General features: G+C 45.9%; 1 protein-coding gene across 6 annotated transcripts in view; it reads right to left on the bottom strand.

Moving 5' to 3' along the window:
- Window positions 1–11,809, bottom strand: part of TMEM120B (transmembrane protein 120B) — a 47,236-nt gene extending 35,427 nt beyond the window's left edge. For all 6 annotated transcript variants that reach the window (XM_061170335.1, XM_061170336.1, XM_061170332.1 and 3 more), the window contains exon 1: window positions 11,635–11,809. In XM_061170335.1, the coding sequence (XP_061026318.1) occupies window positions 11,635–11,703 (69 nt within the window). In that variant the 5' untranslated portion in view covers window positions 11,704–11,809. The remainder of the gene's footprint in view (window positions 1–11,634) is intronic.
- Between the last annotated feature and the right edge of the window lie 7,605 nt (window positions 11,810–19,414).

Genomic DNA, 19,414 nt, shown 5'->3' with positions numbered 1-19,414 from the left:
TGGTGCGTGGGCTTCTCATTGTGGAGCACGGGCTCTAGGCGCGCGGGCTTCAGTACTTGTGGCACTTGGGCTCCGTAGTTGTGGCCTGAAGGCTCTAGAGCACAGGCTCACTAGTCGTGGCACACGGGCTTAGTTGCTCCGCGGCATGTGGGATCTTCCTGGACCAGGGCTGGAACCCGTGTCCCCTGCATTGGCAGGCGGATTCTTAACCACTGCACCACCAGGGAAGTCCAGCAACAGCTGTCTCTTGATGTACTGTCTGTGAGGTGGTTCTGGAAGGTGGGGGAGGGTACAATTCCTGTTTTCCCTCGGAGTCCCTGGCTGCCCTCTACACTTGAGGATGTCCCCACAGACCCTCAATTGGACTTGTGCTTTGAGATGTTTTTTCCAGGAGCAGGATGAGCCACACTGAGGCAATCCAATCCTGCCTTTCATCCAGTCAGCCCTGTGGCCTTGAATGCAACTAGTCGCCAGATGGAAGCTTTCTGTTGTTTTTGCCAGCTCAGCAGCTATTCCCTTTCTGGTTAGTCTCCCTATGGTTTCTTTGGAGATCCATCCCTCCCCAACACTCAGTCCATGAGATCTGGCTAGGAGCAGGTTTACCCCAGGTTCCAGGGCAAAGGACCCAGGCCTGGCCAATCAGAATATCAGCCTCCTGACCAGGCTGGTTGACTCAGGGACGAGCATTCAAAACCAATGAACCGGGCTTCCCTGGTGGCGCAGTGGTTGAGAATCTGCCTGCCAATGCAAGGGACACGGGTTCGAGCCCTGGTGTGGGAAGATCCCACATGCCGTGGAGCATCTAGGCCCGTGAGCCACAATTACTGAGCCTGCGCGTCTGGAGCCTGTGCTCTGCAACAAGAGAGGCCCGCGCACCACGATGAAGAGGGGCCCCCACTTGCCGCAACTAGAGAAAGCCCTCGCACAGAAACGAAGACCCAACACAGCCAAAAATAAATAAATAAATAAATAAATAAATAAATAAAAACCAATGAACCTCCGCTGTGGGGCTTTTATCAGAACTGTTGAAAAAAAAAGAAACTCTTTTCCCCCTAGTTCTCAAGGTAGCAGGATATAAGCCCAGAGCTAATGGGGCTGCCTTGCCTGGGAATGAACCCAACTGAGAGGAAAACAGGATGGAGAGGCAAACAAAGGCTGAGCCCTGATGGTTTCATTTTAGCCCCTGGATCAGCTTATATCTGAAGGCGGTACACCTTTGACTTCCCTATTAATGTAAGCAAACAAATGCCATTTTATTCCGTTTGGCTTTGCCAGTTTGGTTTGAGTGTTTTCATTTAAGAGGCAAGTGTCACAATCTAGATTAACATGCCATAGAACAGAGCTTTCCATCTGGGCAAAGTTAACCACACCAGGTAAGAAGAGAAGCCATAAATCTTGGACTCATTATTACCAAGCTCTTGCCCTGGGCACTGTCATTTTAAAGATGCCAAAAACAAGGACTTGGAGCCTGGTTGAAAAAATCCTTCATCAAGCCAAAAACTAAATAGGCACGTAAAAATGTAGATCTCTGAACAACCATGTTGGGTGTTTTTCTACCAAACCAAGAACCTAAATCATCATTTTTTAACAACTTTATTGAAGTATAATTTACATGTCATAAAATTCTCATTTTAAGTGTACAATTCAGTGATTTTTATACATTTACCAAGTTATGCAACTATCACCACATCCAGTTTTAAAACATTCCATTATCCAGTAAGATCCCTAGTGCCTATGAGCACTCGCTCCCCACTCTTCCCTCCTCCCAGCTCCTGGCAACCACTTCTGTCCCTATAGATTTGTCTTTTCTACATACTTCATATAAATGGAATCATACAATATGTGCCTTTGCGTCTGGCTTCTTTCACGTAGCATACTGTTTTTGAGGTGTATTTATGTTGTAGTATGCATCAATTTTTATTACTACTCAGCAGTTATATCACATTTTGTTTATTCATCCACCAGTTGTTAGACATTTGGGTTATTTCCACTTTTTCGGTACTATGAATAATGCTGCCATGAACATTCATGTACAAGTCTTTGTGTAGATACATATTTTCCTTTCTCTTGGATAGATACCTAGGAATGGAATTGTTGGGTCATATGGTAAGTATATGTTTAACTTTCAAAGAAAATGCCAGAATGCCAAACCACTATTTTTATTTCTAAACTAGGCAGCAGTGTATTGGAGCAAGGGAGACACTCACCGAGAACTGGGAGTCGGGTCTCTGCACACAGTGCAAGGAGTACCAGCTTATTAAGCGTGATTGACTCCCACTTCAAGTTGCTACCTCCAAAAATAACCCAGAGTGCTGGGGGCACCAAAGCAGACAAGCAGCTATGGAAGAAAGGACTCTATTCTGCTGCCCGAAGCAAGTCCCAACTCCCCAACTATCTAGTTCAAGACCAAGCAAAGCAAAGAGACACACTTAAGGAACCTCCATACTGTTCTCCATAGTGGCTGTATCAATTTACATTTCCACCAACAGTGCAGGAGGGTTCCCTTTCCAGCACACCCTCTCCAGCATTTATTGTTTCTAGATTTTTTGATAATGGCCATTCTGACCTGCGTGAGGTGATACCTCATTGTAGTTTTGATTTGCATTTCTCCTTAAAAAACTAAAAATAGAACTGTCATATGACCCAGCAATCCCATTATTGGGCATATACCCTGAGAAAACCATAATTCAAAAAGAGTCATGTGGTACAATGTTCATTGCAGCTCTATTTACAATAGCCAGGACATGGAAGCAACCTAAGTGTCCATCAACAGATGAATGGATAAAGAAGATGTGGCACATATATACAATGGAATATTACTAGCCATAAAAAGAAATGAAATTGAGTAATTTGTAGTGAGGTGGATGGATATAAAGTCTATCATACAGAATGAAGTAAGTCAGAAGAAAGAGAAAAACAAATACCATATGCTAACACATATATATGGAATCTAAAAAAAAAAAAAAAAGGTTCTGAAGAACCTAGAGGCAGGACAGGAATAAAGACGCAGATGTAGAGAATGGACTCGAGGACACAGGGAGGGGGATGGATAAGCTGGGATGAAGTGAGAGAGTAGCACTGACATATATACACTACCAAATGCAAAACAGATAGCTAGTGGGAAGCAGCAGCATATCACAGGGAGATCAGCTCGGTGCTTTGCGATGACCTAGAGGGGTGGAATAGGGAGGATGGGAGGGAGGTTCAAGAAGGAGGGGATATGGGGACATATGTATGCATATGGTTGATTCACTTTGTTATACAACAGAAACTAACACAGTACTGTGAAGCAATTATACTCCAATAAAGATCTATTTTTAAAAAAGAGACACACGATAAAATATCTAAAGATGGAGCTTTGGAGGCAGGGGGAAAGAGTATAGTTATAAAGTAAATATTGTCAGTAAAGAATCAAATGCTGGACTTCCCTGGTGGCGCAGTTGTTAAGAATCTGCCTGCCAATGCAGGGGACATGGGTTCGAGCCCTGGCCTGGGAAGATGCCACATGCTGCAGAGCAACTAAGCCCGTGCGCCACAACTACTAAGCCTGCGCTCTAGAGCCCTCAAGCCACAACTACTGAGCCCACGTGCCAGAACTACTGAAGTCCATGCGCCTAGAGCCCCTGCTCTGCAACAAAGGGAAGCCACCGCAATGAGAAGCCCACGCACCGCAATAAAGAGTAGCCCCCGCTCGCCACAACTAGAGAAAGACCGCGCACAGCAACAAAGACCCAATGCAGCTAAAAATAAATTAATTAATTAATGTAAAAAAAAAATCTCCGAGAGAAAATGTAAGCATCATACACTACTCGATTCTTCAGTAAATGATATTTGCATGGTCATAACCACATAAATGACTGAGACTTTTTTTTTTAATAAATTTATTTATTTATTTATTTATTTATTTATTTATTTTTGGCTGCGTTGGGTCTTTGTTGCTGTGTGTGGGCTTTCTCTAGTTGCAGCGAGCGGGGGCTACTCTTCGTTGCAGTGCGCAGGCAGTGGCTTCTAGTGTTGCAGAGCACGGGCTCTAGGCGCGCGGGCTTCAGTAGTTGTGGCACGTGGGCTCAGTAGTTGTGGCTCGTGGGCTCTAGAATGCAGGCTCAGTAGTTGTGGCGCACGGGCTTAGTTGCTCTGCGGCATGTGGGATCTTCCCGGACCAGGGCTCGAACCCGTGTCCCCTGCATTGGCAGGCAGATTCTTAACCACTGCGCCACCAGGGAAGCCCGAGACTATTTTTTTTAATAAGCCTTTTGGTACTGTTAGGTTACTTTTTGGTCTCCTGCTCATTTTATTATGAAATATTTCAGGCATATTGAAAAAGACAGAAAATCATATAATAGAAAACAAATATAACATTAATACCCATATTCTCACCCTCAGTTTAAGAAATAATAGGGCACAAAGAGTTGAAAGGCCCTATGTACTCTTTCTACGTGGTATTCCCATCTGCTGCCCCCAAAGAGGGGAACCTCTGTGCTGGTTATGTCCACCCCCACGCCCACCCCAGATCAATTCTGTCTTTCTCTGTGCCCTGGGAGGTTGACCTCTATGGACTGCATCTCCCAGGCTCCCTTGCCCTGCCTCCTACCTAGCCAATGGGATGCCAGGACAGAAGACTGGAGAGCAGGAGGAGAGAGAGGCTGGGGTATTGGTTCCTCCTGCCTCCTCCCTGCTTTGCTACAGCTTTCGACCTCTGCAGCTCCTGTTCTGCAGCTCCCCTCTCCCTGCAACAAGCTCTGGTGACTGCCCCTTCCCTCTGCCCCTTTAGGATGAGGACTGGTTCCAGCTCCAGGGACCTTGTCTTTAAACTGCCACACCTCTGTCAATAGTCCCTTCCTTAGACTCTTTTCAGTGACACCCATTCGGAAGAGTCATTTGCTTCCTGCCAGGGCCCTGCCCAAATCTCCACTATACTGAATCTGGCCCACATCACTCCCTTGCAAGTCTTTATATTTGTACTACATAGACATGTATCAGTAAGCAAAACATAGTGCTGTTTTGAATGCTTTTAACTTTATTATACATATCATACTATACATACCCTTGGCAACTTTTCACTCAATGTTGCTGTTTTTTTTTTTTTTGAGGTTTTGGTGGTTTTTTTTAAACATCTTTATTGGAGTATAATTGCTTTACAAGGGTGTGTTAGTTTCTGCTTTATAACAAAGTGAGTCAGCTATACATATACATATATCCCCATATCTCCTCCCAATGTTGCTTTTCTTTTTAAAACATTTATCCATGTTGACACATATAGCTCTAGTTTATTCATTCTGATCTTCATACCACACTCTATGGATGTTCAGTGTAATTATCCATTCTGATGGACAGTTAGGTGTCCAGTTTTCAGCTGTTACAGAATTCTTATACATATCTCCTATTTGAGTTTTTAACTATGTGGATATGTATTACTTATAAAAATGTAGAATAGATCAGAGAGAGACAGACAGACACTAACATTGGCTCTGTAAGCTGAGATACCCTTAGCTCCTTTCCTACATGTCTGATTACCATCCTTTTATACCATGTATGGGAGACACAAACAATTGAGTTTCTGCTAGAAGATTTGGAGATCTACCGCCTCTCCTGTCCTCTGAGGCCCCAAACTCTGCCCCAGTGGGAAGATGAGGTTAATGAGTCCAGGTCCCAGCACAGCTGTGAAACATCTAGAGATGCCCTTTTAACACAACTTGGCTGAGTCACAACTCCTGAGTCAACATTTATTGCAAGAACTGCCGGCAATCAAGAATTCCCTGGAGGTCCAGTGGTTAGGAGTCCGCACTTAGGAGTCCACACTTAGGAGTCCGAACCCTGCAGGGGGCAAGGGTTCTATCCCTGGTCGGGGAACTAAGGTCCTGCAAGCCACGCGATGCAGCCAAAAATTAAAAAAAAAAAAGAAAGAAAGAAAGAATTGCTGGCAATGAAATCATATGCCATTTTCAGACAGGGCCCTGGTCTAAGAGCATTGCAAGTTGGTGGGCAACCCAGCAGACTGCAACAGAGCCATGGCCACCACTAAAATGTGGTCACTTACAGGTGTGGCTGGTGCTAAGTTTTCAAGAGACTGTATTTATATAGTTCTCCTTCCAAGGAATCAACATCAAATAAAGATTTCTGAATGCTGAATATACTGAATTAAGACTCAGTATGCCATGGAAACACTACCAAAGATGGCAAGTTGATTTCACCTAAACTGTATCAATTCTATACTGGGAAAGATTCTGAGTCATGCGCCAGGATCGATTAGTAATGTCTGTTATAGGAGCAGTAAGTGAGGGCATCAGCATGCATGTCAGGCATTTGGAAGACAGGATAACATAATGGTTAAGTGATTAGGCTTGAGAGTCAGACTGCCTTCATGTCCAGAGTCTGCCACTTCTTAGTTTCCTCAGTTGTGGAAGAGCTAGGGGATGAGATATATGTAACAGGCATGTACTGGTTTTTTAAAATCAGCTTTACACGTAGAATTTACATATGAATTCACCAATTTTCAGGTGTACATAATGAATTTTGGCAAATACATATAGTTGTGTAACCACCACTACAATCAGGACATAAAACAAAGGTTCCCAAACTTTGTTGGTTCACCACACCCTTAGTGTCTCAGTAAACTTTTCACAGAGTCCTTAAGCCAAATAATTGAAAAGTATTTATGTCCTACCAACTTAGTAGCCTCTTGGGAAAAAAAGAATACACAGAAATTGACAAAAGTATTTTTATTTCATTCAGAAGTAACCAAAATTATTTACGGATGTGTGTGCCTGTCGGGCTCTGCACAAATTCTCAAACCTTGGGAATAGATTGGACACTGTCATCCTCATTTCTTGTTCTAAATTGATTTTCACATAGTATTTGATTTTAATCAGCCCCAAAAACCCAACTTCACAAAGATATGACATCATTAAAAAGATGTGTGAAACATTCTTTTTAATGACAGATATTGTGTTTCCCTTGAAAATTTAAATTATCCCATAGTGCCCCTGTGAGCTTGCTGCAGCTCCTTGGAGGTGCCTTAACACAGTTTGTGAGGCACAGATATAGACTGTTTCTATTACCCCTAAAAAGATACCTGTCCAGCATCCTTCTCTGTTTTTTTTTTTTACTACCAGTATTTTGATTTTCCTTCATGGGACCACCCCTCCACCGCTCTTAGTTCATATGGTTTGAACAGCACTTATCCCAGTCCTGGGCTCCAGGGGAGACATGTTAACCAAGACCCAGCCAATTAGTGCCACAGGGTCTGGTTAAGTAAGGGATAATCACATGACCCAAGTCGGGCCAATGAGAGTTAGCCCTGGGACTCCTGCTAGAATTACAGGAGAAAAGATGCTCTGTTTCTGAGGTTTGCTGAACTGGTAGATATCAGCCTGAGGCTGCCAATGCTCATCTTTGCCACAACATGGGAGAGACTGTTGAGAATGAAGCTGACATAGAGGAAACATACACATACTCACACACATAGACATCATTGAAACACCTGGATCCAGCCTTGCCTGAAGCCATTTCCCACTGGACTTCCCACTACATGAGCCAATAAAACATTTTTTGTTTGTTTGTTTTTTGGCTTAAAGCTGGTTCAACTGGGTTTCTGCCACTTACTACTAAGAATCCTTACTAACGCATCATGTTAAAGCACCGTACAAATGAAATGAGTCCCCACAAGTCCAAAAGTTTCCTTCTAGAGCCAAGGGTCTCAGGATACTGTTGGAGCCCACTGTGTTAGGAACCCAAAAAGTATCTGATGAATACAGCAGGCCTGGGTTCAAATTCTGGCTCCTCGAGTTTCAAGTTACTTAACATCTCTTAGCCTCACTCTCATCTATAAAGCCAGGCTGTCGTTCAGATTAAATGGAATAATCCATGTATCATACAGTCAGCGCTTATCGTTGCTGCTATTATTGTCAGGCTTTGTTTTCTAGATAAAGAAAAGCTCAGAGAGGCGGCTTGCTAAAGGTCAGATGCTAGACAGTGGCAGAGTTCAGCCCTGAACCTAGGAATCCTGACTCCCTGTCTGGAGTTCTTTCCACACAACCCACTTCTAGGGAAAGAGGCCCAGAAGGCAATGCAAGATGGGAGAGAAACAAAAGAGTACCCAGGGCACAGACCTGCCTTGGGTAGTGGTTAAGAGTATACAGACTCTGTCACGGATATAGAAAACAAACGTATGGTTACCAGGGGATGGGGGGGAGGGATAAATTGGGAGATTGGGACTGACATATACACACTACTATATATAAAATAGGTAACTAATAAGAACCTGCTGTATAGCACAGGGAACTCTACTCAATACTCTGTAACAGCCTATATGGGAAAGGAATCTAAAAAAAAAAAAAAAGAGTGGATATATGTATATGTATAACTGATTCACTTTGCTGTACACCTGAAACTAACACAACATTGTAAATCAGCTGTACTCTAATAAAAATAAAAAAAAAAATAGAGTATAGACTCTGATGTTCAATGCCTGGGTTTGAATCCTGAATCCAGTACTCATAAGCCGTGTGATTTGGGGTATATTTTTCACTCTGTAAGATGGGTATAACAGGATCTATTTCACAGGGGTTTTTTTGGGTTTTTTTTTTTATAGGGTTTTAATAAAATAATACTTATCTTCCTGCTTCCACCCTGTCCGCCTCATGTCTATTCTATACACAGCAGCCAGAGGGATGCCCGGTTCATTGGTAACAAAAGCCAAAAATCTTACAATGGCCTACCAGGCCCCTGCATTTCTGTGAGGTCAGGGTTAGGGAAAGGCCTCTTCGGGCCACCTCCTTCCTGGGTGCAGAGGGACGAGGTCAGGTTTTCAGAGATGCAAGACAGGAAATGCTCATTAAATCACCTGCCACCACATCTGTAAGTGACCTTCTGTGGTCACACCACAGGCCACAGGGCCAAACACGCACTGGTCTCAGACTGATGCTCAATTCACCGGCATGGCCGAAACCGCAACCAGGCAAAACCAAAGTCCTCGCGGTGACTCGACCTTGCCCCTGAGTCCAGAGAGGCCCTGGCAGATGCAAATCACAGGCAAAAGAAAACAGATCCTTTCCTCTAGAAAGTCCCAGAGATTAGGACTTTTTACGGGTGGGGAGGAATTCCAAAGACCTTTCAAATCCTCTAGGATCTGAAATTAGATTTCCTCTTTCCTCCCTTCACTGGAAAAAGGGAAGAAGAGGTAAAACACAGAGATATTATACATCATCCCAAGAAAGACAGAATCAGAGAGATATGAACATGAAACCCACAAATCCCAGATTCTGAGGCAGATGTAGGCAAATTAAGATAGGCTGGAATTTTCTGGTGAAAAAAAAAAAGACCCTTCCTATTGTTAACCTCGCCCACCTGCCTACCTGTTGTGACCTCCCTGTTCCCCAACAAATGTCTCATATCTGAAAGTCCACCCAACACATACATAATGACAACATATACCCTACTTATTATATGCGTATTTCCAGAGACTTTCATCTCAGGAGTTCAGAGCTCTCACATTTATTATGGGGGTTGGGGGGGTGGGTGGTGAGAAGTCAGACCTAGTCCAGTCCAGTTCCCCCACTGCCGAAGATGTGAGCAGGGGACATCACGGTTTCCACTCGGCCAGCCCTTCTACAACCCTTGCTGTGCACCAGGGGACAAAATCCAGGGTTAATTCTCAATTCCTCTCTGTCCCTCACACACCTGAGCCCCAGAGACACCAAGTAAGAACATAACAACAAATCAAACATCTCCTTTACAGCCTCTGCCTGCCAAGACTAGCTATCTAATTGCTGTTAATTGCATTAATTGCATAGCTCTGAAGTGTTAAGACTCCTCCTCCTCCTAGTCTAAAGCAGGGCCAGGGAAAGGAATTATGAACAACAAAAGCTCCACACAGCAAAACTCTCCTCCCACTCCCGACCCTAATACCCTCCATGGCTCCACAGCTGGACATGATCTGAGAGCCTAGCAGGACAAAGCGTTAAGAAATAGCTGAGGGCTTCCCTGGTGGCGCAGTGGTTGAGAATCTGCCTGCCAATGCAGAGGACACAGGTTCGAGCCCTGGTCTGGGAAGATCCCACATGCCGCGGAGCAACTGGGCCCGTGAGCCACAACTACTGAGCCTGTGCGTCTGGAGCCTGTGCTCCGCAACAAGAGAGGCCGCGACAGTGAGAGGCCCGCGCACCGCGATGAAGAGTGGCCCCCGCTCGCCACAACTGGAGAAAGCCCTCGCACAGAAACGAAGACCCAACACAGCCAAAAATAAATAAATAAATAAATAAATTAAAAAAAAAAAAAAAAGAAATAGCTGAGTCTTCTGGATGGCAGTGGAGCCAGAAGGGCCCCCTGGGAACTGAGTGGGCCCTAAGCCCTGGGCTTGAAGGAAAGGGCACAAACCCACACATGCTAGACAGGCCAAGAAAAAGTACCCTTCTGGTTCTGGTACCTTACTCTGTGCTCATGCCTAAAAAAGCACCCGCCTTCCTGCTCAGTCTCTCTAGCAACCCTCTCTCTATTCATCTGGACCTACGACATCATATTTAGAAAGACCCATCACAGACACCCTTGCCAATCTCCCCTCCCCTCCTCTGGACACAGTAAGAGGCCAACCAAACTGCAGACAAGAGCTACATGGACAGAGAAAATGTCATTGCTGCAGCTGAGTACAGGAAGGAGAGGGCTGGGGTGTTCCATGGGATTTAAGGCAAACAGAGCCCAGCTCTGGAGAAAACAGACACAAGCCGGTAGCTCGGGAGGGGACAGCCTCATCTCCAAAAATGGTCCAGGCATCCCTCCTGGCCAACCCTAAGGTTTCCTGAGGCATCTTTAGTCACCAAGGTAGGTAGCTGAGGCCTCTGCGAACCTCCTGTCAGAAACAACTCTCCCTGCCAGGCCCGCGCAGCGGCAATGCCATTCTCTCAAGGGGCCTCTTACACCCGCCCTCAGCCCACCCAGTGTAAGGCTCTGGGCCAAATGGGTGAGGGCTGGGAGCAGCGTCTATCACTAAAGGAGGCAGCCCAGCTGTCACAAGTGACAGATGTCATCCACAACGCCAAATTCGGCCTGCAGCAGCCTCGGAGAGGCGGGCACAGACACAGGAGCCCCAAAGACTGAGAACAGGGGTCTCTAACCCCTAAGCAAAGTCTACGGGTTCAAGGTGAACGGCTCCCAAGCACATCTCTCAAAATGGAGCTGCAGAGGACAGGGCTGGCCCGCCAGAGTAAAGGAGGAGTGGAGCTGCCGAAAGCTGGAGGGCTGCGGTGGGGTCAGGGAGACCCCTGAGGAGGTGGGCGCTGGGCTTTCTCTTTGAGTCCCCAAACATACCTGTCCCCTCCGGCCTCCCCCACATGGACACGCCTGGAACTTCCCCTCAGACGCCACAGACCAACTTTCTGCAGCGAAGGAGGTGCGCGGAGCAAAGAGCCGGCGCGAGGGCGGGGGAAATGGGGAGCTTCGACTCGGCGCCCCAAGGGGATGAAGAACTGAAATACTGGGAGATGGGAGGGGGCTGGCCCACGCGAACCACCAGCCCCCAGGGCCTAGCCAGGGGCAACCTCTGGGCCCTAATGGTTCCTACCGCCCGGGCTGGGCAAGCAGGAAGGGGAATACGCTGCACATCAGGTAGCAGAGTTTCAGGACTAGGTGGCCCGGTCCTACCTGCAGTTCCTGAAATTCTCCCTCCAGCTCGTGCCACTCGCGCTCGCAACGCTCCAGCTGGCTGGCCATGGTGCAGTGGTGCGAGGCGGCGGCGGTCGCTCCTGCAGCGTGGCGCGGCCGGCCACCAGCACCCCACGCCTGTCCGCTCGCCGGCCGCCTTCCGAGGCACCAGCTGTTCCTGCGCAGCGGGAGCCACGCGCGCACCTGACGTCACAGCCCCGGCCCTGGTGCCCGCCCCACCCCTCGCCGGGAGTCAGGCCCTGCGCATGCGCACGCTCCGCCCCGGCTCCGCCCCCGCGCGCCGGGCGCCTGCCGGGGGATTGAGGTATCTTTGCAGAACTTGGTAGGGTCTACTGCTGGCCCCCCCTTGGGAATGCTTCTGCGCCTCCAGAATCTCTCTCACCTAGTTTGGGTGGGGAACTTGTCCGCAAACCGCATTTGTAGAGCTTATTTTACTTAGATTGTGTGTATTGGGGGTGTCTGGAGTCGGGAGGTAGAAGGGAGATTGCGGGGAGGGAGCATTGCCTTAACTGAGCCAAAGCCAACGACTGCCTGGAATGCCAGAACTGACGTTCACCGTCCAGCAAGGTCGCCGGGCAGGGCGGGGAAGCGCAGAGAGCGCCCTGTCATCTCACATTGTCATTATTTACTTCAGCCAATACATCCTAGATCCTGCCCTCTAAGACTCTAGGTGACTCTCTTGACAGCTGTTTCTGTCGCTCAAATGACACAACCACCTCAATGCTAATTGAATCCAAATTCCCTCACCTCCCGGGCCGTGGTCCTGCAAGATCTATCCCTGCCTAGTTTTCGAGTCACATCTCCTATCTCATCCCTCTCGATAAGTACTCTCCAGCCACGGTTTTTGTTTGTTTTTTCTTCCTGCCCTTGCATGGAATATTCTTCCCTCTAAATCTTCATATGGTTGCCTTTTTCTCATCATTCTAGCCTTAGTTCAAATGACACCTGTATTAGTTTCCTAGGGCTGCCCTAATTACAAACTGGATTAAGTACCACAAACTGGGTGGCTTGAACAACAGAAAGGTATTCTCTCACAGTTCTGGAGGCTAGAAGTGAGAAATCAAGGAGTCAGCAAGATCGTACTCCCTCTGAGACTCTGGGTAGAATCTTCTCTTGCTTCTTCATAGCTTATGGTGGTGGTGGTCAACCCTCAGCATTCTTTGGCTTGCAGCTTCACCCCTCCAATCTCTGCCTCTGTTTTACATGGCCTCTTTCCCTACGTGCTTGTCTCTGTGTGTCCTCTCCTCTTACAAGGACACCAGTCTCCTTGGATTAAGGGCCCACCCTACTCCAACATGAACTCATCTCAGTTTAACTAATTACATCTGCAAAAACCTAGTTCCAAATAAGGTCACATTCTGAGGGAGTGAGTATTAGAACTTCAACATATCTTTCTGTGGGACAAAATTCAACCTGGAACACCACCTCTAAAAAAAAAAACTGTTCCTGAACACCCAAAGGGTCATGCCTCCTCCGAGTCACTTACATTTCACCTGCTTTATTTCCTTCATACAACTTACCATTATATGAAAGTGTTTGTCTCCATGTTGGTTGCATGTTTCCCTCCATGGGTATATAATATAAGCTACATGAGATCTTAGGGATCTTGTCTCTGTTTTTTTGGTCATCATTGGATCCCTAAAGCACACAGTAGGCCCTCAATAAATATTTGTTGAAGGAATAAACATTAAAGATCATCTACTTCAGAGGTTCTCAATTTTTGGGGTTCATAGACCCCTCTGAGAACTCTGAATGGGGAAAATGCACAAGCGCACACAGAGAAATATTTGCAGTTCTTATTTGAGGCGTGAAAAAGAGCGTGACTTACTCAAGATTCCCAGCTAATTAATGACCAACTTAGATTTATGATTCTCATCTCTGGGGGTTGGGACTTCAACATATCTTTTTGGGAGACAATTTAACCCATAACAACACCTCTCAAAAAGGGTGAAACAGGATTTGTTTGCAAGCCTGGTTATTGTTGACTGGATGTCAGATGTTGTGAAGTCTACCTTGTTGCCTTCCACCTCCCTTTTTCTCCTCCTCCTCCTCCCCCTCCTCCTCCTTCTTTTGTATTTTAGTAGTTCTAAAAAATATTCTTGAGCTTTATATTGGATGTGGTTATTTGGAAACCATTTGATCCTTTTGAATCTTGCTTTTTTTTTTTTTTTTGGCTGCGTTGGGTCTTCGTTGCTGCGCGCGGGCTTTCTCTAGCTGTGGCCAGTGGGGGCTACTCTTTGTTGCGGTGCACGGGCTTCTCACTGCGGTGGCTTTTCTTGTTGCGGAGCATGGGCTCTAGGCACGCAGGCTCAGTAGTTGTGGTGCACAGGCTTCGTTGCTCCACAGCATGTGTGAACTTCCCGGACCAGAGGTCGAACCTGTGTCCCCTGCATTGGCAGGCGGATTCTTAACCATTGCGCCACCAGGGAAGCCCTGAATCTTGCTTTTAACATTTACCTGGGACCAAAAGAGTGCTCAGTCTGGAGCTAATTTTTCTCCACTACTGAGGCAAGACCAGTGCCCACGAATCATGAAGTTTTCCAGTCTGGCTTGTGCAGGAGCAGGCTGTATTCCTGGGCCTGTGTAGGTGCCACACACTCTTACCTCTAGTCATTTCAGGTAGCTATTTTCCTGGCCTCCGGTAGTTGTACTTGCAAGGGCAGGTTGACCAGGGCTCAGCTGATCCTAGAGGGGACTCTTTGCAGACTTCTGGATTCTCCATGTGCAGCTGTCTCCTCTCTAGAATTCTAACCTCCTTGGTTTCCCTGGACCCTCAGCTCTGTCCTCTCAACTCAGGGGGTCTGCCAGGCTCCACCTGGGGTCCCCCTGCCCTGTACCATGGCCTGGAAACTCTCTCAAGACAATAAGCTGGGGGACTTCCCTGGCAGTCCAGTGGTTAAGACACCATGCTTCCAATGCAGGGGGCGCGGGTTCGAATCCTGGTTGGGGAACTAGGATCCCACATAATGCATGGTGCAGCCAAAAAAAAAAAAAAGAGGGCTTCCCTGGTGGCGCAGTGCTTGAGAGTCTGCCTGTTAATGCGGGGGACACAGGTTCGAGCCCTGGTCTGGGAGGATCCCACATGCCGCGGAGCGGCTGGGCCCGTGAGCCACAACTGCTGAGCCTGCGCGTCTGGAGCCTGTGCTCCGCAACAAGAGAGGCCGCGATAGTGAGAGGCCCGCGCACTGCGATGAAGAGTGGCCCCCGCTTGCCGCAACTGGAGAAAGCCCTCGCACAGAAACGAAGACCCAACACAGCCAAAAATAAATAAATAAATAAATAAATTTATTAAAAAAAAAAAAAGACAATAAGCTGGGCAATCACAGGGCTAACCCCACTTGTTTCCTGTGTCTCAGGGATCACCGTCCTCCACTGACTGATGTCTAGTGTCTTGAAAAAACACATCATTTCATATTTATTTTCTCCATTTTTTTGTTGTTTCAGGTGAGAAAGTAAATCTCGTTCATATTACTGCATCTTGGCCAGCAGAAGTCAGCATGATGCAGTTGAGATTCAGATGATTATTGTATGTTTCCGTAATTCATTGCTTTTTCCTTTGCTGAGTGTATTTCATTGTATGGATGGATCCGTTTGTTTATCCGTTCACCAGTTGAGGGAACTTTGGGATGTTTCCAGTTTGGCTGGATTATAAACAAAAGTTTTTAAATTAAGTTTTTAAATATAGAAGTTTTAAATGTAAGTTTTTAAATGTAAAATTTTTTTAATTAAGAAAAAGATGACAGTTTCATATAAAAATCCAGACTTTTACTTTCTCTTGAAAAGTGGAAAGATCTGGCCACACTGGGCTCATGTTCGTGCTCGGCAATGGGCTGGACCAGAGGAACACATGTCCCCTTCACAGGAGGCTCGCCAGCTGCCACAGTCCCCTCCAGGCTCAGTTGTACTGCCCCAGCCTACTTCATGTAGGCTGGAGACAGCTGAGCTTGAGACTCCTGATACACATGTGTCATGAAGCTTGCAAAACCAGATAAATCACTCACTTGGTGAAAAAACAGAAAATAGTTTAAGTGGGGTTAGTAGAATCAAAAAGGAAATCCAGGGCCTTGAAGTATGAATTAAATGTCACCAAGCAGAGGATTTGGGAAGATGATCCCCCTTTGCCTATGCTTGCAGCCGCTCAATCCTGAGCTGAAGAGGCTGGCCTTGCCCCCCAGGGAAAGCTAGGCAGATGTACCTTCTCTGCAAGCTGGCCAGCGGTCAGGTTGCAAATCTTAGGGACTGTTCTCTGTGGGGTCAGGACTTTACGTGCATTATTCACAAGCCTTTCTGTAGATGGCACAGGCTGGCCACCCCCATCAGTGTAGCTGCTTAGGTGCCAGAAGTATCAGATCTTACCTGGCTGCCACCCCATCCCGGTTTCTGCCCAAAGAGCTTTCAGACTCACTCATCAGCTTCCTGGGGCTGGATCTGCCTCTTCTTAGGGATTTTGACCATGATAGGTGAGAATGTGCGTTGCAAGATTCCTCCCCCACCCCCTCCCCACACCACCAGCGGGAAATCTCTCCTATTTGCTTATTTTAAGGCACTCTACTTAGGGACCTACCAGCCATAGAATTTGCTTAGTCAGCTGGGGAGAGTCATAAAAGTAGCAAACGGGAATTCCCTGGTGGTCCAGTAGTTAGGACTTGGTGCTTTCACTGCCCAGGGCTAGGGTTCAATCCCTGGTCTGGGAACTAAGATCCCACAAGCCTCGTGGCGTGGCCAAAGAAAAAAGGAACACAGAGCACCTACTATGTGCTTGGTGTTCTTCTATGCACTTAATGTATATGTATTAATGCATTATGTATATGTATAATGCACGACGACCTTATGAGGAAGGACCTTTATTATCCCTATTCGACAGGTAAGTACTCTAAGGCATGGTTTCTCCAGCTTTCAGTGTGCTTTAAACCACCTCCTGGAGATCTTGTTAAAATGCAGATTGGGATTCAGTAGGTTCTAGGAAGGACCCGAGATTCTGTAATTCTACAAGCTCCCAGCCAATACTACTGGTCCAAGGACCACACTTGAAATAGCAAAAGTCCAAGGTACAGAGAGGTGAAAGAACTTCCCCCAGCTCATCCAGCTACTGGTAGCTGTGTTACTTATGCACTGCAGGATGCCAAGAGCCTATTCTAAAATAAGAGCAGCTGCCCAGGGAGAAGTGAAAATTCCAGGGACTTTTCCTTCGTCTGCTTCCCACAAACGCCCTTGCTCAAAATAGTCCCCCCTCCCAAAAAAAAAATAGTCCCCAAGACTGTAAAAAGCAATTTGTGCAAAGATGATTATAGCAGCATTTTTCAGATCAGCCACACACTGGAAGCATCCCAAGTGCCCCACAAGAAGGAAACAGTTAAGTAAGCTGTAGTCTGTCTTGGGAATTCCCTGGCGGTCCAGTGGTTAGGACTGAGCGCTTTCACCGTGGTGGCCTGGGTTCAATCCCTTGTTGAGGAACTAAGATCCCGCACGGTACGAGGTGCAGCCAAAAAATTAAAAAATAGAAAAAAAAAAAAAAAGCTATAACCTGTCTATTTCATGTAATACTATATGGCTGTTAAAAATCATTATGGGAACTAAATGGATACCTTTAAACAGGTACATTAAAGCATGTTAAGTAAAAAAGTAGAGCTCCAAATAATTTATATATACTGATTAAAGTTATGTGATCATTCGTGTACCCTGAAAGAGATTGGGTGAATTTAGTATAACAGAAATAGTCCAGCATATGGTGGGAGGGAAGAAGGAAAGAAGGGAATTGAAAGAATTTCCCTTCCAATAAATAATATTGGGGCAAGTGAAAAAAAAAAAAAGAAATAGTCCATCATATAAACTGATGGAATTTTATTTTTTCTGTTAAAATTTAAAATAATTTTTAAAAGAAAACAAACCAACAAAAATTTATTGGTGGCACTAAATAGAGCAGTTTTGATAGAGGGAAAACGTAGAGGCAAAAGGGTTTTAAAAGTAGTCTGAACACAGTAGATTACACCCAGTTTTTTTTTTTTTTGCATTTTTGAATTTTATTTTTTATACAGCAGGTTCTTATTAGTTATCCATTTTATACATATTAGTGTATATATGTCAATCCCAATCTCCCAATTCATCACACCACCACCCCCCCGATAATCTTTTTTTCCTGAAATGTTGTTCAGGTGTTTGATAGAAATTTTAAACCCCTATCTTTCTGTTCACAGGTTTATAATGTAAACAGTATTATCTATTAAAATTTATTTGTTTAATATTTACTCTCCAGGTATCAAAATGTCCTTTATGTCCTTATTCAGTTATTTGCATCACTGGGCCTACCTGGGACTGTAATGTCCTGGCTGGCTGGGGCTGTGTGATTTACTAGTCAGACAGACCTGAGTTCAAATCCCAGCCCTGCCACTTGCTGGATGTGTGACCCTGAGTACATAATTCGCCTTCTCTGTAAATTGGGGGTTGCTCTGTAGGATTGTTGTGAGGACTAAATGAGATGATATAGGTAAAGTGCCTGATATGTAAGCACCAGAAAGCACTAACTATATATTTGGGTTTTAAAAAAACAAACATTTTATTTTGAGATACTTTTTTTTTTGGCTGTACCGCATAGCATGTGGGATTTTAGTTCCCCGACCAGGGATCAAACCTGCGCCCCCTGCAGTGGAAGCACAGAGTCTTTTTTTCTTTCCTTTTTAAATATTTATTTATTTGGCTGCGCTGGGTCTTAGTTGCGGCATGTGGGATCTAGTTTCCTGGCCAGGGATCAGACCCGGGACCCCTGCATTGGGAGCGCAGAGTCTTAACCACTCACTGGACCAGCAGGGAAGTCCTGGGGTACTTTTTTTTTGTTTTTTTAAATTTTATTTATTTTTGGCTGCGTTGGGTCTTTGTTGCTGCACGCGGGCTTTCTCTAGTTGCGGCGAGCGGGGGCTACTCTTCATTGTGGTGCGTAGGCTTCTCACTGCAGCGGCTTCTCTTGTTGCGGAGCTTGGGCTCTAGGCGCGCAGGCTTCAATAGCTGTGGCACATGGGCTCAGTAGTTGTGGCTCGCGGTCTCTAGAGCGCAGGCTCAGTAGTTGCTCCACGGCATGTGGGATCTTCCCAGACCAGGGCTCAAACCGGGTAAGCATTCCTGGTTCCTTCCAGTGGAGAATGGCATTTAGAAACCAAGTTGGTTTTTTTAATTAATATATTTATTTATTTGGCTGCGCCAGGTCTTAGTTGTGGCATGCGGGATCTAGGTCCCTGACCAGGGATCAAACCTAGGCCCCCTGCAATGGGAGCGCAGAGTCTTAACCGCTGGACCACCAGGGGAAGTCCCACCAAGTTTGTTTTGTTTTGTTTTTTGTTTTTGGCTGCGCCATGCAGGATCTTAGTTCCCTGACCAGGGATTGAACCCAGGCCCTTGGCAGTGAAAGCATGGAGTCCTAACCACTGGACCACCAGGAAATTCCCTAGAAACCAAGTTCTGGGTACTAGATGTGTGTGTTCATCACTATGGGATGTCACTATTCTCTTCTCTCTGAGGACAGATCTAGGGACTGTATTTATATATTATGCATGTATATATGTACACATTTACACCTTTATTTATAACTCTATTTATAAATATTGAAAACCATGACTTCACACCAATATCCAATTCCAATCCACAGAGTTCATTCTAGTTTGTCCCTTTCCAGATTCACTGTTCCCCTCTCCAGCAGTGGGAAACCTGGCTCCTGTCATCCTTAATATATTTACTTATCTGATCATTCCTCCTCACATGTAACCAATCT

Source organism: Eubalaena glacialis, chromosome 15, assembly GCF_028564815.1.
Source record: "Eubalaena glacialis isolate mEubGla1 chromosome 15, mEubGla1.1.hap2.+ XY, whole genome shotgun sequence".
NCBI lineage: Eukaryota > Metazoa > Chordata > Mammalia > Artiodactyla > Balaenidae > Eubalaena > Eubalaena glacialis.
The sequence above is the reverse complement of the archived record's forward strand: the minus strand, read 5'-3'. Positions and strand labels throughout refer to the sequence as shown.